Source organism: Anastrepha ludens, chromosome 4, assembly GCF_028408465.1.
Source record: "Anastrepha ludens isolate Willacy chromosome 4, idAnaLude1.1, whole genome shotgun sequence".
In the NCBI taxonomy this organism is placed as follows: Eukaryota; Metazoa; Arthropoda; class Insecta; order Diptera; family Tephritidae; genus Anastrepha; species Anastrepha ludens.
The window spans coordinates 127,163,454-127,190,727 of record NC_071500.1 but is presented as its reverse complement, the minus strand read 5'-3'; the positions used below and the strand labels follow the sequence as shown (position 1 = coordinate 127,190,727).

General features: G+C 36.7%; 4 protein-coding genes and 1 long non-coding RNA gene across 10 annotated transcripts; 2 read left to right on the top strand and 3 right to left on the bottom strand.

Moving 5' to 3' along the window:
* Positions 1–1,478: 1,478 nt before the first annotated feature.
* LOC128861107 (ADP-ribosylation factor 1) lies at positions 1,479–6,961 on the bottom strand. Its single transcript, XM_054099009.1, has 5 exons — positions 6,868–6,961; positions 4,388–4,703; positions 4,212–4,321; positions 3,979–4,104; positions 1,479–2,378 (listed from the first exon to the last, which is right to left on the bottom strand). The coding sequence occupies exons 2-5, from the start codon at positions 4,533–4,535 to the stop codon at positions 2,214–2,216; spliced, it is 549 nt and encodes a 182-aa protein (XP_053954984.1). The 5' UTR covers positions 4,536–4,703; positions 6,868–6,961; the 3' UTR covers positions 1,479–2,213.
* Positions 6,962–7,004: 43 nt separating this feature from the next.
* LOC128861105 (tRNA (cytosine(72)-C(5))-methyltransferase NSUN6) lies at positions 7,005–15,285 on the top strand. Of its 2 annotated transcripts, none has more exons than XM_054099006.1 (3): positions 7,005–7,622; positions 13,353–14,569; positions 14,813–15,285. In XM_054099006.1, the coding sequence occupies exons 1-3, from the start codon at positions 7,560–7,562 to the stop codon at positions 14,910–14,912; spliced, it is 1,380 nt and encodes a 459-aa protein (XP_053954981.1). In that variant the 5' UTR covers positions 7,005–7,559; the 3' UTR covers positions 14,913–15,285. The 2 variants fall into 2 exon arrangements, with proteins under 2 accessions (XP_053954981.1, XP_053954982.1); XM_054099007.1 differs by lacking the exon at positions 7,005–7,622 and adding an exon at positions 7,845–7,991.
* LOC128861104 (uncharacterized) lies at positions 15,123–23,140 on the bottom strand. Of its 4 annotated transcripts, XM_054099005.1 has the most exons (10): positions 23,037–23,140; positions 22,537–22,610; positions 22,072–22,476; positions 21,804–22,014; positions 21,388–21,734; positions 20,957–21,318; positions 20,724–20,888; positions 16,515–17,229; positions 15,734–16,417; positions 15,123–15,624 (listed from the first exon to the last, which is right to left on the bottom strand). In XM_054099005.1, exons 2-10 carry the CDS (start codon positions 22,592–22,594, stop codon positions 15,527–15,529), a joined length of 3,045 nt encoding a protein of 1,014 aa, XP_053954980.1. In that variant the 5' UTR covers positions 22,595–22,610; positions 23,037–23,140; the 3' UTR covers positions 15,123–15,526. The 4 variants fall into 4 exon arrangements, with proteins under 4 accessions (XP_053954980.1, XP_053954977.1, XP_053954979.1 ...); XM_054099002.1 differs by having other exon boundaries at positions 20,957–21,734; XM_054099004.1 differs by lacking the exon at positions 23,037–23,140 and adding an exon at positions 22,695–22,996 and having other exon boundaries at positions 20,957–21,734.
* A 1,359-nt stretch (positions 23,141–24,499) lies between these two features.
* Positions 24,500–26,075, top strand: LOC128861106 (general transcription factor IIH subunit 2). The gene is made up of 4 exons (XM_054099008.1): positions 24,500–24,684; positions 24,759–24,960; positions 25,015–25,154; positions 25,236–26,075. Exons 1-4 carry the CDS (start codon positions 24,620–24,622, stop codon positions 26,017–26,019), a joined length of 1,191 nt encoding a protein of 396 aa, XP_053954983.1. The 5' UTR covers positions 24,500–24,619; the 3' UTR covers positions 26,020–26,075.
* Positions 26,076–26,085: 10 nt separating this feature from the next.
* Positions 26,086–27,274, bottom strand: LOC128861108 (uncharacterized). Of its 2 annotated transcripts, XR_008454338.1 has the most exons (3): positions 27,174–27,274; positions 27,025–27,117; positions 26,086–26,971 (listed from the first exon to the last, which is right to left on the bottom strand). It is a non-coding gene; the product is annotated as an uncharacterized LOC128861108 (long non-coding RNA). The 2 variants fall into 2 exon arrangements; XR_008454337.1 differs by having other exon boundaries at positions 26,086–27,117.

The window sequence follows — 27,274 nt, the reverse complement described above, 5'->3', positions numbered from 1 at the left end:
GTTCATAAACGCCTCTTTACATAATCTAAAGTTCTTTAAAAATTTGTAAGGACATTTTTGTAATATTAAGTACGTCAACACATTTTGAAAATTCTAAACGTACTCAGTGGAAGCCATTTCTAGGGAGTTGGATGCGCCTCTCAAATGTTTTCTGCTTCTAGCTAGTTCCACTAATCTTTCATCGTCCGATAAATCGTCCAACCACAACTCCGTTGTACTCATTTTCACCAAAAATACTTTTTTTAACTTTTAAAAATGTTGTTAGCAAAGAATTTCAACACAATCGTTTTTTATTTTATTTTGATTTGCTGTATCAGCTGAGAAAAAATTATTTATTGTAAATGCGTCTAGCGATCGAAATTCACAATAGTCCTATTCTTCAACGAATGAGCACCATAATACCAAGGCGTATTTATTACAGGTGACAGCAAACACATATAAATAAAACCCTACATGTATTTGTTGTTGCGTTTGGTGCAACCATCACGTCAAAATCAGCAAGCAAATGTAAACATACGAATGTAAACATACCAATACATACAAACAAAGCATATCATTTTGACAAAAGCCATACCTACGGTGAAAAATTCAGCTGGGTGAATGCTGTCACCTTAATAAATCATAATACCAAATGAAAATTCGTTCGATCAGCACTTTCGACTACAGTCGAAGATCGAATGTTGCTCATAATAAGGGCCAATAATGAAAGTGGTTTCATTAGCTTTTGACTGCAATACAAATTCTTTTTTTCCTCCACTTTCAGGCTTTCGTTCCACCGACAAGGTTTCGTTAAACTTTTTTAACACATAAGTTACCGTACTTTTCGAACAATTTCAAGTTTTTGCTTTGGCATTGTGCGACAAATGACTATCTACTTGCTTTTTGCGCACAATTTTCTACACAAGCTCCTACTTAACCGAATACATTTTGAAGAAAACGTAGAAGTTACAAAAAGTGAATACGCCGAATTAATAATGATAACAAACACTAAGAATATGTATACTTATTTTTTAATTACAGTTAGTTTTACGCAAGTGATGGGTAAACACAATCGAATAGTTTTTTTCGTGTCCATTCTTTATATGGATATTTGTGCAAGATATGGCATTCAAACGACCAGGCTTGGAGTTTGGCACATGCCCACTTTTTCCATAGCGGCGTCAGTCTGGTTAGTTAGGAGTATTGCTAACAAAAAATGTACTAGCAGTTTAAATGGTCTTTTGAAAACAAAACAACTATTCGGGACTATAGGCACTAGCTATTAACTTTATGCTTATAAATTCCTACGATTTGACAATTTCAAAGCTCTACAGTAAAAAATTCGATATTCGTGATTTTTCTTCAGAAATTATCACAAGAAATCTTAACATTTTATAGTCCACTCTTTAATTGTTTCTTTTTTTATTTACGCATCATTATTAGTATTAAGATAATAATTATTTATAATATCCACTTGTCTATAACCAGAAGATAGGGAGTAGAGCATAGACCAGGGAAATCGTCTTTTTATTGGTACCTTATCAAAATTGTCGAATGTGTTGTTATCTATGTTGCGGTCTTTCCATTTTTGTTACAATTTATTATTATTTATTTTAAGTTGTTTTTGTATATAAAGAGCATGTGTGTTGTATGTGTGTGTTTCGCCTTTGTTTATATTTTGTAATATTGGTCTCAATTAAATTTAATCGATATTCATAGAATTACAAATAATAAAATAAAGACAGGAAATACTAAAATTATACTTAAAAGTGGATGCCGTATATGTAATCATTGTTGATGTTTCTTCCCTTCTTTCACAACTAATCATTTCATTTGGATATACGTAATGTTTTGCAATTTGTTATTGTTTGTCATTAACATACATATACATAAATATATATAGAATTGTTTTGAAAATGGATAGTTTCATTATATAGCGGTTTTACATTTAATTCCTGTTCCTTACTGATGTTCTGTACGCTCTGACCTTCCTCTTCCATATCATTACCTTTATCGTTTTCAACAGGCGCTAAATAAATGATAACCGTCTTAAGTTACTTAATTTTGTTGTAGTTGGGATAAGAGGAGAAGAAGGATCAGTAGGATGTCGTTTTTAGTTGATTTTTTTGCTTTCATTTTCGCTTTTTGTTTCTTTTATTCAAATTTTCATTAACTTTACTTTATGTTTAAATCAAAAAGGTGTTTTTGTTTAATATATTTATACGTGTGTGTATTTAGCGATTAGCATTCTTAAGTTGATTGGACAACCAATCGAGACCTTCATAGAGACCATCGCCGCTGGTTGCACACGTCGCCTGTATATACCAATTGCGGTTTCTGAGTGAATGCAAACCGAGCTTGTCGGTGATTTCGGCTGCGCTCATTGCATTTGGCAGATCCTGAAAGAAAATTATATGTTTTTAGTTTCGCCATGTATTGTTTTCTCAGTTTAATTATCATAGTTTAAAAATAATTAACATAATAATGTAAATACATAATCTTTTTGCCTAAAACAATTACTTCCGGATTACTAGAGCTGTACTGTCAATGACGTTATTTTAATTACTGAATTCGTCAAAAAGCAATAGGACTGTTTTTTTCTTCAAGTCTTAGCAAGTGGCGAATAGATGAAGCAAATGAACATATGTGGGCAGCGCGAAAAGAGAACTGCTTTAAATTACATGTGCTGCTAAGGCAGTGCGGCCTAATGATTTATAGCCATACTCACTATCAGCGAATCTTACTCGATAACGTTGTTGTTGCTTTCGCATTCAAACTTTTCGTCAAATTAATCGAGCATAGAGAAGCGGGGAAATGGCGAATAGAAGAGGCCTAATGTAGAACCGTCACAGATAAAAGGTTACTAAGGAGAGAATTTTGCTGTTTGCTTGTTTGTATTCTTAACAGCTGTTTCAAAAAGCACCGCTTCTACCAAACAAAGTTAAGCAACACATTTACATTTAATATTTTTAAAGTTTCGCTTTCGCTATAGCTTGAAATTATTGAATAAGCATAGTAATTCATCACTCTATTTGAAAGTCGATATAAATTTGTTTATTAAAGTATATGTACCGAACACCAGTGCTACATTTTCTTATCAGTAAAAACGTATCACGGAACGATGAGCTGTATGAGCTTTACGGCGACATAGACATAGCGCAGCGAATAAAGATCCAGCGGCTTCGTTGGCTGGGTCATGTCGCCCGAATGGATTCAAACGCTCCGGCTTTGAAAGTATTCGATGCGGTACCAGCTGGTGGTAGCAGAGGAAGAGGAAGGCCTCCTCTGCGTTGGAAAGATCAGGTGGAGAAGGACTTGGCTTCACTTGGTGTGTCCAATTGGCGCCGGTTAGCACGAGAGAGAAACGACTGGCGCGCTTTGTTAAGCTCGGCCAAAATCGCGTAAACGGCTATCGCGCCAATTAAGAAGAAGAAGAAAAACGTATCACAACATATTATAGTATTATGTAGTAAATATTTAATCGAAGAAATAATTGCGTTGATTGTATGATTATAAATTATAGAATATTCAACTACATATGTAACTTCAAGTGTGTATACGAAACGATACAGGGCGGAATGAAAGTTCTCGCGCCAGTCGGGTATACTTTGTGACTCAAGCAGTATTTCGCAAAAATAGATGACGCAAAACTCGGACACGAATCCAAAAGTTTCACAGAAATTATTTAAAGTTTTAAAGCACATTCACATGTTATCGAATATATAAGAAACTAAAAATTTTAAATACGTGAAATAAATTTTGAATTATTTTTAAAAGCTACCAGAAAATGGTGAAAAACGTAAAATACAAGTTCAATTAAACTATGGTGGGAATCTTAAAAGCACGACTTTAATTGAATACCACAATAAAATAAATAAGAAAACGTAAAAATAATTTGAAGTAAATAAAAAATAATAACGCATACTTAAAAAAATTACTATTTACCGACCCATCTCTTAATTCACTATTCCTTGATATATTATAATTATGTTTACACACCTGTTTGTTTGCGAATATTAGTAAAACAGCATCTCTGAGCTCATCTTCGGCTAACATACGCATCAATTCCTCTCTCGCCTCACCGATACGTTCTCTGTCATTGCTGTCAACGACGAATATAAGACCCTATTCAAATGGAAAATCATTGATGATTGATTAAATTTTCCTACACTTAATTTTAGAAGATGGAAATAACAATAACAATATTTGCAGCGTACACAAATCCTACTTACTTGTGTATTTTGGAAGTAATGCCTCCACAATGGACGAATTTTATCTTGGCCGCCCACGTCCCATACTGTAAAGCTAATATTCTTGTATTCTACAGTCTCGACGTTGAAACCTAAAATAGGAAAAATGAACTTATTTATTTATTGCATTTTTTTAATATAAATTACATTTTACTCACCAATGGTAGGTATCGTTGTAACAATTTCGCCTAATTTGAGTTTGTACAAAATTGTGGTTTTACCAGCGGCATCTAATCCGACCATTAATATTCTCATTTCCTTCTTTCCAAAAAGTCCTTTGAATAGATTTGCAAAAACATTCCCCATTTTGATTCAAGTTTTGCAGAGTTTGTTCTTGTCCTTTATATTTTTGTATAAGTAGCGTCAAACTTGAGATTAATATATATACTTTAATGGAATTGATCGGTATGCCAGAGTCGATCCGAGTTTCGGCACGTTAAAGCTGCAGTCGGAAATCAATTACAAACAAGTCGGCTGTAAGTAGATGTTTTATATTTACGTATATGTAGTAAAAAGAAAAAAAAAAAAATATATATATATATATATCATATGCATTATATATATATTTTATGGTGAAAAAAAATTAACCAGTTCGAGAAACGATTTTTCTATCCATTTTTACATGGCAAGTTGTTCAAACGCTTCAAAATTGTAATCAGCGATTTCTCTTCTAAGTCAAAGTAGATTATGATTTGCCGTCTTATAATATCAACTTCCTTTGGAATAAAATTGCAAAGCCCTCCATTTAGAGAATATCGGGCTGTTGATTAAAGCTAAAACAACATTTAGTGAAGCATTTTTACTAAATGAGCCTCAGTGATATAAAATCTAAGCAGCTACATATTTTGCACAATGGCCTTTTTATTACAGACATGACCCATAACAGATCAGATTACCGGAACTACCCGATATATGAGAAATAACGTAGATATTGCTGAGTGGCTAAGATAGGATTTTTTCAGCTTTGAACCTAGGGAGATAATATAAATTTATTACTTTCAATATAATTCACGTCTGCAATAGAAATCTCACCTATAAGGTTTGCATAGGCATTCTTCGATCACTATAAAATCAGCTTCGCATATTATCTATCACACGTTGTAAGAAATTCCTCCCCAGGAAATTTGCAAATAATCGTATACCTAGCATTTAGAGAAATATCAGGTTGCTCATAAGTAGGGGTTACCTTATGATCAAAGAAAACGAAGGTGGCAAGATGTAGAGGGAACGAAATTTGCGAGTGAGTCAGCGGCGCATTTAGAAATTCAATCGTTTTCTACCAATACTTAATTTCAAGATTATCTATTACAATAAAGAATATTAGTTTTTTTCGGAAGAAAATTACTAGTACAACTAACTTCACAACCACGAATATACATATATTACATAGGAAACGAAATAATTTTTTTATGGAACTGCCATGTCATGGCTTCCACTTTTTGTTGTTGTTGTGACCGAGTCGACTTCACATTCATTCACAAATATTGCAACGAATTCACTTCAAAATCTTGATTATTACCACTATATTTCACTTTCAAATTCTTTTTCATAAATTAAATTATTTCTTTGTGATACAATTAATTTTTATATTACCCAATTTTTTCTTTTTTGCAGAACGGCCAAAGCACCACCCTACGTCAAATACACGACGAAAGCGAAAAGAGGAAGAAATTGGAGAAACTCCAATAAAGTGACGACGATTGAACGAACGTAGAAGTGTAGAAAACGTAAAAGGAACTACGACAAACGGCAGTAAGGCAAAGATAGTAACGTGGGCAAGCAGAAAACAGCGATAGCGATGCCGTCAATACACCACACTATTAATGATGACGGAGACGTAATTTTCGACACACTAATTTGAATCCACCATGCAGACGCAGATAAAGGAAGTCATATAAAACCGATGCGTTTGGAATGAAAATGGAAACACACCTTTTCCCCCCCAACTCCAGCCTCTAGAGCAAATCGCGTACCGTTGAAAACCACTTTCGCAAGTAAAATAAAGCGGAAATTTATGAAATATATCAGTTATGAAAGCGAATCATGGAAATATTTGTTAACCAGTACTAGTTATCTCACGATTATAATAACGTTACCGATTGCTCCAAATTTCACAGCACAATGAACACTCCTATCAATTATAATTGTAGTTAAATTATAAATGTTATAATTACGCTTTTAAGAAATTCAATGCCAATTTTTACCGAACTCGATTTGCAAGAAACTATCATTACTTTCTACCACGATATAGTGGTAAAGATGAGAATACGACTACGATACCAACGAGTGCCTGCTTTTTTGTAATATGTCTATGCAAGTAGGTAGCGGATTTTTGAAATATGATTGTCATATTTAATTTATTTTACCTTTACCAAATGTACTGTTCTTATATTTATTTTACCAATATCTTTTCCATTAAATAGTAAAACTTTTTACTGCATTAACTTGAGCATCTCACTTCGCCCAATGAAGATATTCAATAATGAAATGAAAAGGATGGCATGTTGTCGGTTTGAAGCGAAAAACATGGAGGCAACATCGCGAGTAGCGATTGCAGAATTCTGTATCAAACATATAATTACAGTTTGCAACTCAAACGCAACTATATTAATGTTTCTTTATGTGATTAAATACGCACCAATCAAATGAGTTGAATTCACGCACGCAATTGCAGAAATTTTATTCAATCTGGTTGGAAATGTCAGCGAAAATCACAGAGCAATAAACACACGAACACACCAAATTAAAGTACGCTATTTGACAAATAAAATTGATAGCTCACCACGAATAGTTTATCACCTCACACACGAGAATCTGTCGAATCAACTTATTCCTGTATTTTCATGCCTATGAAATATTAGATTGAAGAGTGCGACTAGTTTTGGGCTTGCTGAGAATGCTAATGAAGCAGACACAACGAAAAGTTGCCACGTCGTGTCGTGATGGTGTCGTACGCGAACATGCGTGAATGAGCAAACACTATTGTGCCTTGAAAGGAAAGTGTACTTTTATTGAAGCTTCAAAACGATGTTATCGTATTTTAAAAACTTTTAATTAAAATTGTATTGCGCCGAACTGAAATATGCTTAATTATGTAACTATTACATATTAAAAATCGAAAAAATCATTATTCCTAAGAAAACTATATATTTATAACGACACAGGATGTGCCTTGATATTTAGTTATGATTTTGCGGCACCAAAGAGGGGGACATTTAATAAGTTCGGCACCATTTAAATATAGATGTTTCACCACATTTTTCACCTTATCTTTAAACATCTTTCGTCACTTTCTGCCGCAAAACGGAAACCTAATAAAGTTAGAAAAAAATGTATCCAAAATCACCTTTTCAACGTAACACACTTGTTGAGTCCCAAATTCTTAAACGGAATGTAAGTTCAATTGATTTCAATTTGTTTTTTAATATTTGAAAAATACTCCACAAACATTAAAACACACCGAAGACTAACAATAATTTCTCGGCAATAGTCTATTCGCATACACAAAACGACGATGAGAGAGATCACTTTCTAGAAAACCGGGAGAGAAATCTGGCAGGGTTGCCGTTATTCTTTTGTAAAAACATATATTTCCAAACATTTTTTATTGGTTTAAGTGGACAGTGCAATGTCTATTTTGGAGGAAATTCAGGATATCTAGTATTTTTAAATTATATTTATTCTAATAATACTAAACACTAAAGACAAACCCTGGGCGTGTTTGATGGAAATTGTGATTAAATTGTAATTTTTTTATTGTGGGTGCGTATTGCTACAATTCTAAAATGGTGCATAAAATATGTTTAGTTTGAAATTTTTTGGGCTGGAATTTAGAACAATGCCGATCTTGGAATTTCTGGCAAACTATAATGTTTTTTTAATGAAACTTGGTGGAGATGTTAGTGAGGTGTTAAGGAACACTCTTTATAACTTTAAATTAATCGGGAAATAATAATTTTTTAATTATTTACATTCAAAATGCTCTTGGGAACATCAGTATAATTTGCCACATTACACTCTATATTTTTTAACATTTCACTATAAATCACCAAATATACACTCACACGCGTGTTTGTACCGATTTTTATGCTAATATTCTAATTATATCTATTAAAATTAAATGCAAATTCATTTGCCTATGCAATCACATTCCAATTTTAAGCGCGAACAAGAAGAAGATTGGAATTACAACAGTATGGTGTTGCCGGATGCCTGCAAATGAAAACAAAAATTAAGTACTTGAGTTTAGTGTTAATGATGGGAATGGGGGTTATTGTGCCTGCTTACTACATACACGCATATGACGTTTTAATTTTGGGTTCAATGGTTTTAACACGGAAAGGAGTTTTACGCAAAAATACTGTGCATTGCGTAGCCGGAGTTGGACTGATGAGGGTTATTTTTTTGAAGTGCGGCCGAAGGCCGCCCACGCGAAAAGGAGTTCTACGCAAAAATACTGTGGATTGCGTAGCCGGAGTTGGACTGATGAGGGTTATTTTTTTGAAGCGCGGCCGAAGGCCGCCCACGCGAAAAGAAGTTCTACGCAAAAATACTGTGGATTGCGTAGCCGGAGTTGGACTGATGAGGGTTATTTTTTTGAAGCGCGGCCGAAGGCCGCCCACGCGAAAAGGAGTTCTACGCAAAAATACTGTGGATTGCGTAGCCGGAGTTGGACTGATGAGGGTTATTTTTTTGAAGTGCGGCCGAAGGCCGCCCACGCGAAAAGGAGTTCTACGCAAAAATACTGTGGATTGCGTAGCCGGAGTTGGACTGATGAGGGTTATTTTTTTGAAGCGCGGCCGAAGGCCGCCCACGCGAAAAGGAGTTCTACGCAAAAATACTGTGGATTGTGTAGCCGGAGTAAGACTGATGAGGGTTATTTTTATGAAGCGCGGCCGAAGGCCGCCTACGCGATAAAGAGTTCCACGCAAAAATACTGTGTTAATTAATTTAATTTAATTTTAATTACTTTATTATTTTTTGTGATACGCTTAATATCATTGTTTTTAAGTTTAAATGAGTTGTATGTTTTTATTTTCAAATTCATTTCTCAACTTTAAATTACAGCAAAAAATACTGCAGTTTTACAATGAACCTTCCACTGAACATCCCTGCGTGCGAACTTCGTTTTCATTTCAGGTGTATGGCAACACCAACTTTTCGCTAAATTATAGAACTTTAACATTAAATTACTTAAAAACTATAAGCCGCCGGCAGGTTCTGTTTTCAGTTTTAAGATGGGGATACACCCCTCTATCACCCCCTTTTTACCGTTTTTTCCAAAGCGATCGGCATTATACTAAATTCTTGCCATTTTTTGTAAGTAATAGATAGTTATTTAACAAAAAAGGTACGGGAAAACGAATTTTTTTATTGTGTGTATAATTCGTGTGTAAATTTAACTAAATTTTAGACGCCGGCAGCCAATTAAATTGTTTCGATATTGGCAAACTGCAAAACACTGTTGCCATGTTTCGATAAGAATACAATAACAAAAGAGAACAAATCACGTTAATGAATACTAATTTAATATTAAAATGCATGTAAGCCCTATATTATGACTGAATATTTTACACAATTGGAGCCACCGTACACTAAAGACTTCTTAGTTGGCCCATTATTTGTTCGGGTTGGGCTTTAGGCGCGCAACCTATCGCGGGGTTGCCATCCTATCTCTATCCCGATTCTATTATTTATTTAGTAAAAATATTATAATAAAAAAAATTTCTTATCACTCAACTTACAAAATATGGCATATACTAACTTTATTCAGAAGTATTGTTGGAATGAATTTTTTTAGTATAATCTGGGAATTAATGGCTGGGATTCGCAATAATGTATGTATATTGGACAATTTTTGGCAAACTATAATTTCTTTATTAATGAAACTTGGTGGAGATGTTAGGGAGGTGTTAAGGAACAATCTTTATAACTCCAAGTTATTCGGGAAATATTAATTTCGTAATTATTTGCCTTCAAAGTGCTCTCGGGAACTTCACTATAATTTGGCACATTACAGTAAATATTTTGATACACTTCACTAAAATTCATTAAATATACACTCACACGCGTGTTTTTACTTATTATTATACTTATATTCGAATTATTTTCACTAAAATTTAATGTAAATGCATTTGTCCATACAATCACTTTCCAATTTTAAACGGGAATAAGAAGAATATTGGAATGACAACAGTATGGTGCTGCTGGATGCCTGCAAATGAAAACTAAAATATGAACAAAAATGAAGTATTTTAGTTTAGTGTTAATGATGGGGATGTGGGGTTATTGTGCCTCCTTACTACACGCACGCATATGACGTTTTTTTTAATTTTGGGTTCAATGGTTTTAACACGGAAAGGAGTTCTACGCAAAAATTCTGTGGATTGCGTAGCCGGAGCTGGACTGATGAGGGTTATTTTTTTTTAAGCGCGGCCGAAGGCCTTCCACGCGGAATGGAGTTTTACGCAAAAATACTGTGGACAAATTGCCATTCTCAACATTCAAACCATAGTTATTGATATCGATATTTCTCGTGCATCTTAAAAAACACCCAATATATAATTGGTTGTCTGGCCCAGTTGGAGGTTGCATCTTGATGTAGAGTCTTACAGGTTTACCTCGCCTCCGAATGGCAAATGGTTTTTATGAGGAGCCTTTTGAATGGCAGAATTACAAACAGAGCTTTGCTATTGCGTACCGAAAGGCAACCGTTATTAGAAACAACATTTCCCATAACTTTTCAAATTTTGTGCCCTTAGCTGGTTTCGAATCCGGGCACTGTCGAATGACAGCCATACACCCACACATTTGTCTACGGCGACCACACCAGTGGGCTTCAAAAATATTTCAATTTAGATTGCAACATAAACCTTCTGGACCTTATCCTTAAACATCTAGTTATGAGGTCACAATCTAGTCAATCAACATATGACCACATAAGGGGTTATATACAGTTACAAGACCGTAAAAAGCAAATTTTCCAGAATTTTTTCTGAGAAAATTAAAATTTATTGATCTAAAAATTTGTACACATATTATGTTATCTTTTAACTGTATTTTAAGACTTAGTATTAGTTTTGATGGCCTATGCTGGTAAACGACTACCTCGCCAGCCTTTCTCGCTTCTTCACTGCGAGGAATTTACAACTCTCCCCCACTAAATCCACGGCGACCCTTTTCACCACCTGGACAAAAAGGTCAAGCTACAACTCAAGGTGAAAGTCGATGATACACAAATTCCGACGGTTAACAACCCCAAAATATTGGGAGTCACCTTTGACAGCTTGCTCTCCTTCTCAGCGCATACAACCGCTATTGCAACTAAAGTGCATAATCCCAACAAGGTTCTCAAGTCGCTCGCCGGCAGCACTTGGGGCACAGACAAGGAAATGTTGTTGTCGACTTTTAAAGCAATAGGCCGACCGGTTCTAAACTATGCTGCACCAGTCTGGTCGCCTGGAACCAGTGATTCGCAGAGGACGAAGCTTCAGACTTGGCAAAACACTGCATTAAGGACCGCGACAGATGCCACCTCCCAGGCACATCAGGAGGCATTTCCTCAACTACGCGGACGAGATCTCAGACAAAACCAACAGACAGCTACAGGATCGGACAGTGTACAGACAGGCCATAAACGACATTCATCGGGAGACTCTCATCACCTTCTTAAGCTCCCGACCCCCGAATGCGGTTATCGGAGTCCAACCACCACCAATCGCAGACGAAGAGCTCCAACTTCCCCGAGAGTCCCGCGTAACCTTGGCACAATTACGTTCTGGATATTGTAGCAGGTAAAACTCCTACTTATCCAGAATCGATCCCGACATACTAAACATATGTCCAGCAATTGAAGGCACCCCGCACGACACTAACCACCTTTTCACATGCCCCATTAAACCCACTCATCTAACACCCCTCTCCCTCTGGACCCAACCCGTCGGAACAGCTAGTTTCCTGGGCCTACCGTTAGATGACCTAGACGAAGACGACCGGTGATTACGCTACACTGACAGGGCACAGGTACTGCTACAACAACAACTTAGTATTAGTAAAAATATTTATTTGGAAAGGAGCTTCAGCTGATCTCTGGGAGCTCCTCTTACAAAAGACGTTTTGCGGTGACGACTATATCTCTGAACTGGATCCTCTGAAATTAAAAAAACAAACAGATTTCGTTAAAGTAATGTGTTAACTCTAGTAATTAATCAAAGGAATAAGCAAAATAAATGGCGGTTTCTCAAAAAAAATTGATTTTTGACCAAAATTTCGGCCTTAAATTGTTTAAAAAAAAATATTTATCGGTGAGAAAAAATCTTCGATTAATTACTAAAAAATATATTTAAGAAGCTCGTGTTAAAATTTGAGACTAATCGGTTTAGCTGTTTTCGAGTAATGTTGGTCACCGACTTTGAAATTACCATTTTGAGAAAAACGCGTTTAAAGTTTGAAAAAGCACTCTGAAACGCCTTTGAAAATATTCACCGGAACGATATTAAATTTTCTGTGTGTATTCTTAAATTTATGTTCATTAAGAAAAAAAAAATGATTATTGGAAAATTCTCTATATATGTATAATCCCTAAATCTCATTCATCTAACACCTCCTTTCCTTCCGGTCTCACCATTACGCGAGATAGACAATGACGGCCGTTAGGTTCCCCGGGCAGAGTTTTGGGAACTTCTGCCACAACAACAACTTCAGGGGCAAGTGAAGAGATGATTACTTTCATGCGGGACATATGTACATATGTATGTGTGTACAGTACGTTGAAATCACTTTGAGATAGGCATAAGTTTAACCTGCTGCAATATCCAGAACGTAATTTAAAAGATCGCTGTTGTTTTTGTAAGAGCATGAACATTCCCGAATATGTATGGGGAATGTTGCTGAAGTTGTTATTGTTGTAGCATAATGTTGCTGGAGTGATAGTCCTTGACCGGTTATAAATCCGGCTCGTTCCGGTAACACAGAACCGACGGCCGTGGAACGCTTAATATGTAGTTGATTGCTATCACTCTATGATGCCATTATGGAGAAGTCATCATCGCATAAGATCGTTGACAAAAATTTAAATACCCTTTTACTCAAAAATATAGTGCATGTTTTTTATGATCTTTACAGCCCACGCAGATAGCAGAGTTGATGAGTTGGTTATGCCGGCCGCCAACTATTACGACATATCGCATAAATGTGCTACGCACGACGGTTCCAGCGTTCAAGCAGAGACTACAACAAGTGCTACGTGACCGATATGCGCAGCCACCTAAAGTTTATGAAATTGCCAGCATTCCAGAGGTTCTTAGCATATCGCCCATACCAGTCAGTATTCCGGATATGACGCAAAAGCAATCAGAATTACAAAGAGAAGTTGTGGTAGATAGCTGTTGTGGTGCAGCTCTACTACGTGGCGCTCATCTATATGCGCCTGGTGTACTTGCCATGGAAGCGGGCACCAAATTGGGTGAGCAGGTTTCGGTGTACGCCGATTTGGCGGGCAAGTGTAAACAAGGCACAAATACGCGTTACGACTCGCCAGATAAACTTTTTTTGGGTGTGGGCGTCGTACGCATGCAACGGCATCAGATTTTTGGACCTTCAACTAAGTTTGGGGATTCCAATGACAGCGCGCCGACTGAGCGGTTGAAAGGAGTGGCGGTGGAGATGATCGAAACTACGTCCGGGGTACCCACCATTGGCGACTTGAGTTGCAGTGATGCGCTACTGCAGAACTTGCCATCCATTGTATGTGTACGGGTGCTGAAGCCCCAGCCTGGTGAACGTGTGCTCGATATGTGTGCCGCTCCCGGAAATAAAACAACACATATTGCAGAGATGATGGATGATCACGGCGAAATTATAGCTCTGGATAAGGTAGCCAACAAAATCGCTGTTATGCAAGAAAAGATAAGAGGTGAAGGCTTGAAGAGTATACGCGCTTATGCCTTCGATGCTACGAAAGCCTTCGATACATCTATTCCTGCAAAAAATACTAAAATTTTACAATCGCCGCCTTTTGCGGCGAATACGTTTGATAAAATCTTGCTTGATGCACCCTGCAGCGCTTTGGGCAACAGACCGTTTCTGATAGCATCATCCAATATGACGCCCCAAATGCTGGCGTCATATCCAAAAGTACAGCGAAGGTTATTTTCAGCAGCAGTTCCGCTCCTCAAACCGAACGGTGTGTTGGTTTACAGCACTTGCACAGTCACCGAAGAAGAGAATGAGTGCATCGTGAGTTGGGTGCTTGAAACATTTCCGCAGATGCGACTAGTTGCCGCTGTTCCTCGTTTAGGCGAAAGCGGCCTTGAGCACACAGGTCTCAATAATGATGAAAGGTAGGTACACACCCATAACTGTATGTCTATATCCGCATATCGCTCGCTTGCTGGGCGAACGACAGATTGCAAAAGCTTCCATTTTACTATTGCTTCCTAAGCAAAAATAAAGCCAAAATGAGTTGTTTAAAATATAGACTAAGGCACAAAATTTTCGCTTCACGTCATCTCCAAGCAAATGAATGATATGTGGATATATACATCAAGGACCACGAGTACAATTTTTTTCTTCTTTTACTGCAGGCAGTATGTACAACGGTTTATCCATAACGTCAAAGAAACCGGAAGAGTGCCCATTGACACTGTGGGATTTTTCATAGCAAAATTCATAAAGCAGTGTTGAAATGATGTGCATGGCGTTTAAAAATCTTCGATCTAATTTCTTTAAAATACATAAGACAGACGCTTTTAATTCTCAATATAAGTTGTTTATTCTAGTTTGCATTTATTTAGTTATTCGTTAAGTATATTCATACATAATGAAATGTTCAGCTATAAACATACATACAATAAAAATGTATATAATTATAGATACCAATGAAAGTTGAACGCTTACATGCACATCTCTAAAAAGCCAAAGAAAATTTTTAATTCATAATTCACAAAATTACAATATTTTTTAAAGGATCAAATCCATAAAAAATTATAGTAAAATACTATTATGCTTTATAACAAAACTTATAGGGCAATATAATAAAATACGTTCTTAAAAATTATTACAACACTAAGGTAAAATACGGCTTTGCAAATGTGCTTATTTATCGATGCTATTTCGAGCTCTTCTTTTTTTAACGTTCAGCAACAAATGTTAAATCTAACTTTAATATTCTAGCTTAGTTTGACTACATCCGTGTGCAGACATTAAACGATCATAGTTATCAGTCGCTAAAACTTGAATAACTAGAGTGACAAATTTTAGAAAGACATACTTCAAGGGTTGTAATACAGATCTTTATTTTACGCGGCAATATTTAGTGCTTTAAACTCGTCGTCATGCATCTCAGTCATCATGTAAGTCCCATCTTGTAATAACAACACCACCCGCCGTGTACCACCTGGAAAGTGTCAATCGTAATTATTCAAGTTTTATATCTAATGAAACCTAGTTTTGCTAATACTTATCGAAAGATTCTCAAGGCACAAAATCGTTTAAAAAATATTTACCTGGAGAAGGCATGCCAGCCTGTATGACTTCAGCAGGTATATTAGCTTCCTGTCCATCGGCACCGTCAGACGTTTGTATACACAGTTGCCCGGTAGTACCTCCACCACTAGCTGTTACGGCAACGGCTCCACTACCAGCATCTACTTGTTGCTGTTGTTGGGCTGCAGCCAAAGCCTGATGCTGTTGCAATTCTGCCTCACTCATTGTAACTACGTGTGTGGTGCCATCTTCTTTTGTTGTTTTGACAATATATTGAGGTTCTGCCATGGATTCGGCTTGATGCAATTCGCCGGAATTTTGTGCTACTGCTTCTGCAACGGCGTTATCAAGAGTTAGCACTTGATTATCATCACCTTCGGCAGCAGCGACATAGGCGAATTGTTGTTCGCCATCAGGGCCTTGGGTTACAAGAATAGTTTGTCCTTCGGCATTTTTACCGGCCACTTGGTACACGGTACCATCTTCTCCAGTTACTAACAATGGAGTACCATCTTCATTAGTGAGCATTTGTTGATCACTGGTTAGAAGCAATGTTGGGTCGATGTCTTGTAATTGTTGCTGATGGTCTTGTTGCAACGCCAATTGTTGTTCGCCACTAGCGCCAGTAATCAATTGTGTATGTATTACTCCGCTTTGAAATTGCTGCTGGGACATCGCCTGATCATCCTGTCCCAATATTTTGCCTACAACACAACATTTTGTTTAGATTGATGGGAACTTAGTTTAACTAGATTTGGCTTAATAAATAAGCAGTGCAATAAACACTGATGTTTTACTTACCAGTAATGGGGCATAATTGCGCTTGGTGTTGCTCCTCATGCGCATAAGTTCCATCTGGTTGCTTACGCACACTTACCGCGCTTACTTGGCTTGTGCGCCCACCTCCGGTTGGTGGTGTGATCTGTTGCACCTTCTGAATTTGGATTTGCGACTGTTGCTGCTTTAAATTCATGCGCTGTGCAATGGCATCCTCTCGTGTCATGACTTTTTTAGTGACTTTCAAATCGCCCGACTTCGAAAGTTGTAGAATCTTTTGTTCTGGCGTTACAGTTTTAGTGGTGCTGCTGGTAGTGGGTCGTGTTACATGCCCGGCACTACCTTGACGAGGTATTATCATACGCCCTGATGTTGGCGAAGAGTGTTGTTGAGCAGAGCTCGTTATGCCGCCAGTACGCACATGCACGGAAGAACCACCACGTTGCTGCTGCGTTGTACCGGTGGTCATAATGGTTTTTCGTTGCAAAGCAGTGCTGCCTGGTGTACGTTGGACATGTTGTTGGCGCGAAATTGTGTTGATTTGCGTATTACCAACTGTAGTTGCGCCACCAGCTCCTACGCGAATATGTGTTCGACCAGCTGTTACGGTGGACGCTGCCGATTTGGATTCGCTACCACTATCACTGCCTCCGCCGGCAACTCGCACTATGCCTGTGCTGGACACAGCTGATTCCCCTTTCGATAGTATTCGAATTAGGGCCTCACTTTTTGGAGTTGTCTATAAACGAAAAAAGTCAATCATTTTTACTTCAAATTCCTCTAAAAATACTTGAATTATAATAAAAAATTTTTTTTAAAAAGAAATACAAAATTTCCAAAAAGGAAACTAAAAACAGATTTATAAATAAAAATAAAATGTATAAACAAAATTTCATAAATAAAATTTATAAGAAAAAGTCCCATAAATAAAATTTATAAAAAAAAGATTTATAAATAAAATTTATAAAAAAAAGGTTCATAAATCAAATTTATAAAAAAAAAGTTTTATAAATAAAGTTGATAAAAAAAGCAGTTGAATACCGCGAAAAAGAATCAAGTGATTATATAAATTAAGTAATCAATTGATTTTCAGAAACTCGCCTCCATTCAAGATGGCATTTTCAGGATCGAACACAAAATTTCCCCGCCGGATTACACTTACTTTAGAATCGCAACCGAAATCGCAATAAAAAGAAAAAAAAATATTTTTTTGAGAAACGAAATCACTACAACTAAATTACGATTATTGAAAATTCTCAACTGCCACGTTCTTACAAAGCCCTTGCCTCCCCGGAAACTTTACAATAAAAGTTCCCTTAGCTCAACAACGTTAGGGACTTCTTAAGAAACGTCCCCCTTGACAGCCGATTCTACGTTACCAGAACGACCCGGACTCATTATATATCCGGTCGAGGACTATTGTCACTCCAGTAGCACTCGGCGTACATGTATTTCAAATGTTTTTGATGTTACAACTACAAAATCTTCTTAAGAAACTAATACCTAGCGCTGAGAAGCGCGTCTATGTTAACGTACAAATGACGAGGTAAATACTACTATAGAGCCCAAATTAAGTTTAAATTTTTTTTTTTTTTTTTAATTTTTTTTAATTTGATTTTTTAAATGAAGAACCTTTCAAGAATATTCTGTGAAAATTTTAGATGAATCGGAGCAAAACTTACAAAGATACAGCCATGTAAGTGTTGCTACCTACCTGGCTCAACCGCGCGCCATTTGTACCTAGCAACTGTTTCGCTCACTATATATTCTCTTTCACAGAAGATTATTTACCGACTGTAGACAACATCTACGACTATAAGTATATAGTGCCCTCGGGCGGTATAATGCCATAATAACAATGAAAGTAAACATTCGATCGAACAAAAATACACGTGTGCTTTCTGCATCATTTCAGTTCCGTTTTCGTTAAAGTTTGTGTAAAATTATTGCTAAAATGCCTAAAAAAGTGACAAGATCGGATAGAAAATCATCTGGTTCGAGATTATATCGGCCTAGAAAAATTGTTCCTCCGGTAAAACGTCCAAATGAAGACGTGTCAGCAAGTAGCGCGTCAGCTAAAAAAATAAAAGTGACCGCTGAAGAGCAAGTTACGGAAGATCTTGAAAAAACTATCGGATAATGGATTTTTTATTAGTCTTTTCGACAATTGCTACGCTAGTAAAATGTGATGGAAGTGTAAAATTTTCATCGACTAAGAAAGAAGGCCTTGGATATACGATCAAAGTATCGGGCGATAGCTGTAAACAGATTTCAAACGTTCCGTCTAGTGCAAGAATAAACTCTGGTGTTTACGAAGTTAATTATCGGTTTGCTTTCGTGATGAGGATATTAGGCCTTGGATTAACTGGCTGCGAAAAATTTTGCGGCTTGATGGATTTGTCTACTAGCTTTATATCAAGACCAAGGTACAATGAATACATGAAAAAAATGTGCTCGACTGTAAGAGAAGTAGCGAATCGCTTTTTTTCATCTGCTACAAAAGAAGAAAAAGCAGCGACAGATACAGAAAAAAACACTGACGATGCCGACGAACTCACTGTCTCAGGCGACGGAACATGGAAGAAAAGAGGTTTCTCATCTTTATTCGGCGACACCTCGTTAATCGGTTACTTCACAGGTAAAGTTCTTGACATTTTCGTGAAAAGTTCATACTGTCACGAATGTAAAACTTGGGAAAGTAAATTGGACTCCGCCGAATACGAAGAATGGCATGAAGCCCATGTAGATGCTGGAAAGTGTCAGGCAAATCATACTGGTGCAGCTGGAAATATGGAGGTCGAAGCGATAAAGGCCATGTTTCAACGCTCGATAAATAATGGCGTGCGATATCGCAACTACATCGGCGACGGCGACTCTAAAGCTTACTCTGGGTTAGTGAATTCCAAGCCGTATGGTGATGATTTTTCAATAATGAAAAAGAATGTGTAGGGCATGTCCAAAAAAGAATGGGCACTCGTCTGCGTGACATAGTCAAAAAGACCGTTGTAGATACCGAGACTAAGGCTGGAAAAAAGATCAAAAGAGTTTATTTGGTAAAGGGAAGCTTACGGCTAAAATGATTGATAAACTGACGGTATACTACGGATTGGCTATTAGACGTTACTCTGATTCCGTGGAAAATATGCGAAATGCTATTTGGGCAACGTTTTTTCACTACAGTTCAACGGATGAAAATCCTCAGCACGAAAAATGCCCGGGTGGTGCGAATGGCAAAAAGCTGCAGCTGCTAATACATTGAAATCGTTTAAACACACATACAGTGCTCTTCCCGAGGATGTTTTGGATGCCATCAAGCCTATCTATGAAGATCTGAGCAAAGATGCCCTCCTGGAGCGATGTGTCGGAAGCTTTACGCAAAACAACAACGAAAGTTTGAACCAACTTATTTGGAAAATTTCACCAAAGCATTTGAGTGGAGGTTCTGTCATCGTTGAGATTGCATCTTATGTGGCAGCCTGTGTCTTCAATGAAGGCTGTTTTGCTTTGTTAACAATCATGCAAGATATGGGAATCAGTAGTGGGCCAAGCGCTCATGAATGGTCGAGGTCAACTGACGTGATGCGTATAGATCGAGCGGAGCAGGAAGCTGAGAAACAAACTAAGGAAGGCAGGATTCGGCGAAGACAGAACACTTTCTGTAGATGTTTTACAAGGTAACGCCGAAGAGTTTTTTTCGAATTTGTTGAAACTTTTGTTTTTACGGTAACTAATTCACCGATTTTTTACGCGAAAATCGTGTTTTTGACTTTAACGTGTTCCCAAAAATCGAAAAATTTTTAATTTCAAAAAACCCTCTCGGCGTTACCCGGAGAAAACGATTATCTAACGAAATAACCTTGGTTTTTTGATTTCAGATGATTTAACACCGAGTTGAAACTACTTTTTTTGAGATGCATCCGAATAATTTCTGCCATTGCCGTATTTTTAAATATTTTTGGATGAAAATTTCACAAAATATACCTCAAATGCTATAGTTTTATGTAGTAAAAGATTTGACGATTAAATTTTAACTGTGTCATCAAAAAAAAAATCATCAAAATGTGCCTTTTTTCCATGAATTAACGTTACCCCCCCTTAAGGGGTATATATATATATATTTTTAATTTATAGAAGTATATATGTGAGTAGTATCAGAATGTTTCGTGAAAAAAAAAAAGGGAAATAGAAATAAATACATAAAAATGTTTGCCACTTGCCAGTTAATGAACTTACATTGCGGCTATTGCTATTGAAACCAGGCTTCTTTACCACGCCGGAAGCATTTGTATCTTGCGTTATAATAATCTCCGCTGAATTCGGTCCTACTGGCAATGACTCTCCGCTAACTGAAGCGGGTGTACGCGTACTGCTCGTTCCATTCACCTTAACCACTTTGGACTATGAACGATAAAAAAAAAAATATTTTCGTATTTTCTATAGTTTAAAAGCAGAAATGACGCTTTTACCTCAATAGAAATAGCATTGCCGTTCTTCATACGCTTTACGGTGTGTGATGGAATTAGATCCTCTTCTAAATCTTCTATTGTTGCTGTAGTGCTAGGCAAGTCGCTAGTATTGGAATCATTAAAATCTGAATCTTCTAATTTGCGTTTTAAGCCAGCTGCACCAACGTTTGCCGAGCTATTGCTGGTATTCACAGACCAATCTCTTTCACCATCTTGTGAGTTGTTACCACTCCCGGCGGCGTCACTGCCTGTTGGAGAAGCTCCACCTGAAGCGACTTGGTTACTTCCAGAAACCCATTGTTTAACCTGATCCATTGCTTTGGTTTTAGATGTTCGTGAAGGCCGTGCAGAAACATCTGTACCTGCCGTGGATTTGTTACTATCACCAATATCATTATTACTACTACTAACGGTTTGTAATTTTCCTATACCAGTTCCAAGTTTGGTAGAGACATTGGTTTCACCTTTTTTTGCAGCGTCAATTGATTTACTATCACCAATTTTGCTTGCGTTGGCTGATTGTGCAGCTTGTTTCGCTTGTAATGCTGCACGTGTCTCTTTTTGCCGCGCCAATTGTGTTTCGAATGTTTCCAAAAGATGCGGAACGTTATCTAAATGTGAAGATGGCTCCCAAGTATTTTGTTCATGAGTGCGAGACTCCCATTTCACTAAATACTCATGCATTTTGCGCCTGGGATTAAAACGCTTTGCAACGATTTTCTCCACATTCTCCTCAATGACCTCATCCGAGTTGGGAACAGTGCGCTTGGCACGTCGGCTGCAAAACGCATTAAGTCAGTATTAAAAAATTTAACTTTCTATTAACACAATTTGGACAAAAATTAACCTTAATGGCTTAGTGGCGTTTCCAGTTGGCAGCTTATTTTGCGTTACACCACCTACAGCGTCACTCCGTATAGTAAACGGTTTTTTCACAACTTTTGGGGCAGATGTACCCCCTTTATGTGAAGGATCATTTTCAACGTCCTTATTTCCATCAGTCACTTTGATCGGAGGTTTCAAGTTAGCTACTTGAGGTTTTGTTTGTGTTAAAAGTTCTAAATTCATTTATATTATTATATAAAAAGCTCTATAAAAAATTTATAAAAACTTACTGCGACCTGGTGATGCGCTTTCACTAGTATTATTAACAACAGTCTTAGTTATTTTCACTGGCATCTCCTGTAGACCACCTTGACCTACTTTGGCAAAAGATTGGATTGTTTTGCCAGCTACAATCCATGTTTCCCGCAAGCTTTCATCCATTTTAACCCATGTTTGATAAAGAGCCCATGAATTAGGACTAGCTGTACTCGAGTCTCTATTATTACTTAGTTGTGTTGCTTTCCATAGTAAGAATGCCCAAATTTTTGGTTTGGTGTCATTGCATTCACGCACATTGTTGTTTTCCTTTTGGCAAGGTCTCTGCTTATGCTCATCAAAATCTTCGATGAAATGGTATACGTTGAGGCAGCGGCCACATACAAGAACATCCATTGTGGCCATTTCCTCTTGCGCCACTTTAAATGAATATGACATTTAGTTTTAATATATGCATACTATATTCAGCAGATACCTACTCTTAATTAGTTTGGAATGCTTTCCGATTTCCGTTGGAGTGATATCGCGCCCAACCATTGCGAAATATGCCGATCTGTAATATATAATTGAATATAAATAATTGCATTTTTTCTTTAGCAATATTACAAGATAAATTTTACTATGATTAAGGCTTTACTTAAATTGCGCCAAATACGGTAATGTTTCGATTTGGCCTCCTCATAAAAATTCAGTTTCATACTTTTCGTTTTTTTTTCTCCTTTAAAGCTATAGCACTTTTCAAAATAGTCGGTAGTTTAGAGCAAAAAATCACACATCACTTCATTATCTATTACTGTTAAATTCTAATTTTTTATTTAGAATTTATGAATTCCTACACTGCCGATTTTCCGTGGAACCCAAATATGACTTTGCCGTCAAAGCTATTCTAAATAGAAAGTTTTGCTAAATTTTACAAATTATTTTGTAATTTAAAAGCAAGCGTACTTTTAAAAATTTTGCTATAAACAATTAAACCTACCGAAATTTGCTATATTGCTGCTGCTGCTTACAAACGAAATATAAAACAAGCAAATGCAAGATTTTTCCGTTCGTTTGCAAAACGTAGCACTCGCAGTATAAGCGATCAACCAATCAAAATGGCGATTGTAGCACTGCATGGGATTTTGTTGCAAACAGTTAATTTTTGGGTGGATGAAGGTAACTCTAAAAATTTCCTAAGAATCGGAGAAATTTTATGAAAATAAAGCACATACATTCTTATTATTTCTATTCAATGATTATGTTAGTCAATAAAAACTATGATTCTAAATTTTTATCTTAAATATCGTATATATTATGAGTCTAAAAAATTTTCAACGCACTAATTTTCACTATAGCATTTCTAAACTCGGTGACATGGCAGTATCAACTGAGAATTTAAGATTAATCTTCATATATTCTATTTAAAGTTCCTTAATTTATATTAATGTGACTGAATTATATGAGGGGTACTCACACCAATTTCGTTACTTTGGCGGTTTGTCCGCTGATAGTTCAGGAAATGTTTGTTTATTTGAGGTGACGTCGGTTTCAAAATCACGAAAAATAAAGATGCGGTCTTCGTAGTGGTTCAGTGAATGATTTAGTGATATTGCAATCTTAAGATTTGTGACTTTTAATTTAAACGAACCACTAATAAGAAGTGCTGCTTGCACGCATTATTGCAATACCTTCAAATGCTTTTTTTCTAGTTTTGTTTTGCCGATTACGCCGTGCCAAGAAATGATGTTGTATGTTCAAGTAGCTTTTTTCCTCTTGTTTGTTTATCTGCAGAGATGACGTCACAGCAAGTTTGGAAGGCGCAAACTTATATTCCATCATTCTTGACACAACTCCTATGAGGTAACCATGCCGAGGAGCTTTTTCTTCTGCAACAAATCGGCAGTGAGAATTGAACCATTTAAACAGCTGTTCAACTCAAATTATGTTAGTATATGCAATATTTTCGAATCAGATTGCCATCATTAATCATCTACCAGTTTACACAGGCAGACATAAATAATGAAATTAAATTAGCTGTGACGTGTGCTTACATTTTGTGACTTAGTTCATATTGAGTTTGGATAAAAAATAAATATTATTAATATGGAAGAAAAGTAAAAATAGAAATTACAATTACAGCAACTTATTTACTGGCTATTCTGGCCGCTAGTAGTAGCAATTCGCTGAAAGCAGAAAAAGGCGACTACTAAGAAAAGATTATTGCATACCGGGCCGAAACGATTTCCAGTTCAAAAAAACATTATATCGTTTAAGCTTCGGAATTTCTAGAAACAGCTTTTTAATTAAAAAATTGCAAGTACCCATCAAATATAATAAAATGCAAGGAGCAAATGCTTTCTCTTGTTTGAATTTCATACGAAACTGCGAGTGGAGACTTCTGGTTGTTATTGTCTGGAATGAATTTTAAATGTGGCATCACCTTCCTTTCTGAAAAGTGCAATACATTTTTGTTTTGTAAAATCAGCTGTTTGTCGGTGAAATCCGGTGATCGTAGTTATTTCTTAACCAGGTTTTCGTGAATTCTTATAATTTCTTATTGGCATATGAGGATATACAATAATGGCAGATATTGATGGAGAAGACCCAAAAGAGTATCGCTGGGAAACCGGCTACGAAAAAACATGGTAAAAATCATAGTAATTTTCTGCAAACTTTCGTTAAGTTTGGAGTTTAATAAGTTTGCTTTTTATTTCCTTAGGGAAGCCATCAAGGAGGATGATGATGGACTGCTGGACGGCGCTATAGCCGATATTATACAAAAAGCCAAGCGGAAGCGGCAGGCGCAAAAGACGCAGCAGAACCGTCTGGGAATGATGAGACATCTATACATTGTACTGGATTGCTCCGAGTCAATGACGGTGCCTGATTTGAAACCCACACGAATGTTATGCACGATTAAGGTTTATATTGAGTAATTTAATATTATAAGCTAACTGAAAAAAAATGTATTGCAGCTTTTGGAAATCTTTATTCAAGAATTCTTTGACCAGAATCCTATCAGCCAGTTGGGTATGATTGCACTGAAAGGAAAACGAGCCGAAAAGTTGACTGAGCTAACTGGCACATCGAAGTTACATTTAAAAGCTCTGGAAAGGTATTAGATAGTTTTTTAAAATCAGTATATAACAAGAATGCCAAAGTACCACTTAAATATCTATATTTCTAACCCTCCCAGCATTAGTAAAATTCCCCTCACATGTGAGCCTTCATTGCAGAATGGTCTCGATCTGGCCATGAAAGCATTGAAGGTTGTGCCCAGTCACGCTTCTCGCGAAATACTCATAATTATGGGTTCACTGACAACATGCGATCCGGTCGACATAAATAGTACAATTGATGGCCTTAAAGCCGACAACATACGCTGCTCCGTAATCTCGCTTTCTGCTGAGATACACGTTTGTCGTCATCTCACGCAACAAACTCAAGGCACTTATGGCGCTGTTCTCGATGATGCACATTACCGTGACCAATTGCTGGCACATGTAGATCCACCGCCAGCGGCGCAAACGCAGGAGAACTCTTTAATAAAAATGGGCTTTCCACATGCCAAGACGGACGGTGGCAAGGACCCTCCGCTTTCGATGTGCATGTGTCACATTGAAAATACAGAAGAACCAAGTAAGCTCACCTCCGGTGGTTACCATTGTCCGCAGTGTTTTAGTAAATATTGTGAGTTACCAGTTGAATGCCAGACCTGTGGTTTGACATTGGTATCAGCGCCACATTTAGCTCGCTCCTATCACCATCTCTTTCCTGTGCAACACTTTACAGAACTGGAATTCAATGGACAGGCTGCGAATTGCTATGCTTGTCAAAAGCCGTTAACAGAAGCAACGGATAAAAATGTATATCGCTGTGAGAAATGCTTGCAAGTTTACTGCATTGATTGTGACATTTTTATTCATGATACTCTGCACACATGCGTCGGCTGTAATACAGCTAAACCACATAGGAAATAGTAATTGATGTACGAAAATAAAACTATAAAGAAACTTAATGAATAAAAAAAATAAATAAAAATAAAATTAAAAAAAAAAGTACTTATGTATGTAGTTTATTTATTTATAGACCGGCTTAAAAAACACCATAGTTTGCTATTTTTATTAAGACACGAAAATAAATAAACGAAACTCAGTAAGTTGACTTTATTAGGCGGAAAATTTTTTTTACACTACATTTTTGGTACAATTTGAGGAATAAATTACTCCTAGTGCGAGCTCACTTTTGAAAAAAAAAATATAATGCGGAGAATTATCATATTTTGTGTTAAATTGGCATCAAAACCACTCCTCAAAGAACGCAAATCTCTCTGGATATAAACCTCTACTAACAGGATACAAATCTCTACTAAGAGGATACAAGCCTGTACTATGCGATTTTCCAAAACAACGATTCGCCACAATTTGAAAAGAGAAGTACGGCAGCCGGTTCTAGGGCTCTCATTTCCATGAAAGCCGCTTCTACATACCGGAATGACATTGGTAGCACAGTAAACTAGCACTGTCTAGTTCGCTGAACCTCATATGTACGGGATACAATAGGTTTGCTAATGTAAAATTATCTAGTAACTTGCCAGTAACTTAATTTCCAAGCATTCGCTTGCAAAGAGAAAAATATCATCAAAAAAAAGTAGATGAATGCAAAATCAGTAACAATTTGTAAGTTTTACGAACAGTTAGTTGAATTGTTGGCGGGAAAAATCACAAAAAGTACAAATTTTTTCAGTTGAGTTATCTCGTATTAAATAGAAAAAGAAGCAAATAAAATACAAAGTAATAAGCTCAGCATCACATGGTGTTATTTTGTCCACAATAATTTGATCCCTTTCATCATTGCTGCCAGATGAAGAATATTCCATTAGCAGTTGTATTGTGGCAATCACAGCTTTCTTCATATTTTCCATGCTTCCGTCTATATTGCTAAATTAGTTAATAACCAAAAAGTAGAAGCAATACAAAAGATACCTTCAATGCTTCCGATTTGTATTTCCGAAACTGCAACAACGGTGACTGGAGTCTGGAGGCAACAGTACATACCTCTATATCATTGGCCGATTCCTATTCAATATATGACTTGAAATGTAATTTATAAATGTGATCTAAAATATATTTACTTGCATTCTCCATTTTGTTCATCATTTTTATTTAAATTTAGAACTTTTGACTCAATTCACACATTTTATTCTTGTGTATTTTCACTTTGCGACCAGCAGGT

What these genes read in the sequence shown, in the direction of transcription:
- LOC128861107 (XM_054099009.1), bottom strand. Translation starts at nt 4,535, where the DNA reads ATGGGGAATGTTTTTGCAAATCTATTCAAAGGACTTTTTGGAAAGAAG. An exon ending in TACAACGATACCTACCATTG is followed by an intron (nt 4,322 to 4,387) that starts GTGAGTAAAATG and finishes TTCCTATTTTAG; the next exon opens with GTTTCAACGTCGAGACTGTA. An exon ending in ATTACTTCCAAAATACACAA is followed by an intron (nt 4,105 to 4,211) that starts GTAAGTAGGATT and finishes CCATTTGAATAG; the next exon opens with GGTCTTATATTCGTCGTTGA.
- LOC128861105 (XM_054099006.1), top strand. Translation starts at nt 7,560, where the DNA reads ATGTATCCAAAATCACCTTTTCAACGTAACACACTTGTTGAGTCCCAA. An exon ending in CCCAAATTCTTAAACGGAAT is followed by an intron (nt 7,623 to 13,352) that starts GTAAGTTCAATT and finishes TGATCTTTACAG; the next exon opens with CCCACGCAGATAGCAGAGTT. An exon ending in GGTCTCAATAATGATGAAAG is followed by an intron (nt 14,570 to 14,812) that starts GTAGGTACACAC and finishes CTTTTACTGCAG; the next exon opens with GCAGTATGTACAACGGTTTA.
- LOC128861104 (XM_054099002.1), bottom strand. Translation starts at nt 22,594, where the DNA reads ATGGTTGGGCGCGATATCACTCCAACGGAAATCGGAAAGCATTCCAAA. An exon ending in AAGCGCATCACCAGGTCGCA is followed by an intron (nt 22,015 to 22,071) that starts GTAAGTTTTTAT and finishes AAATGAATTTAG; the next exon opens with AACTTTTAACACAAACAAAA. An exon ending in GGCTGGCATGCCTTCTCCAG is followed by an intron (nt 15,625 to 15,733) that starts GTAAATATTTTT and finishes GACACTTTCCAG; the next exon opens with GTGGTACACGGCGGGTGGTG.
- LOC128861106 (XM_054099008.1), top strand. Translation starts at nt 24,620, where the DNA reads ATGGCAGATATTGATGGAGAAGACCCAAAAGAGTATCGCTGGGAAACC. An exon ending in ACCGGCTACGAAAAAACATG is followed by an intron (nt 24,685 to 24,758) that starts GTAAAAATCATA and finishes TTATTTCCTTAG; the next exon opens with GGAAGCCATCAAGGAGGATG. An exon ending in CATTTAAAAGCTCTGGAAAG is followed by an intron (nt 25,155 to 25,235) that starts GTATTAGATAGT and finishes TAACCCTCCCAG; the next exon opens with CATTAGTAAAATTCCCCTCA.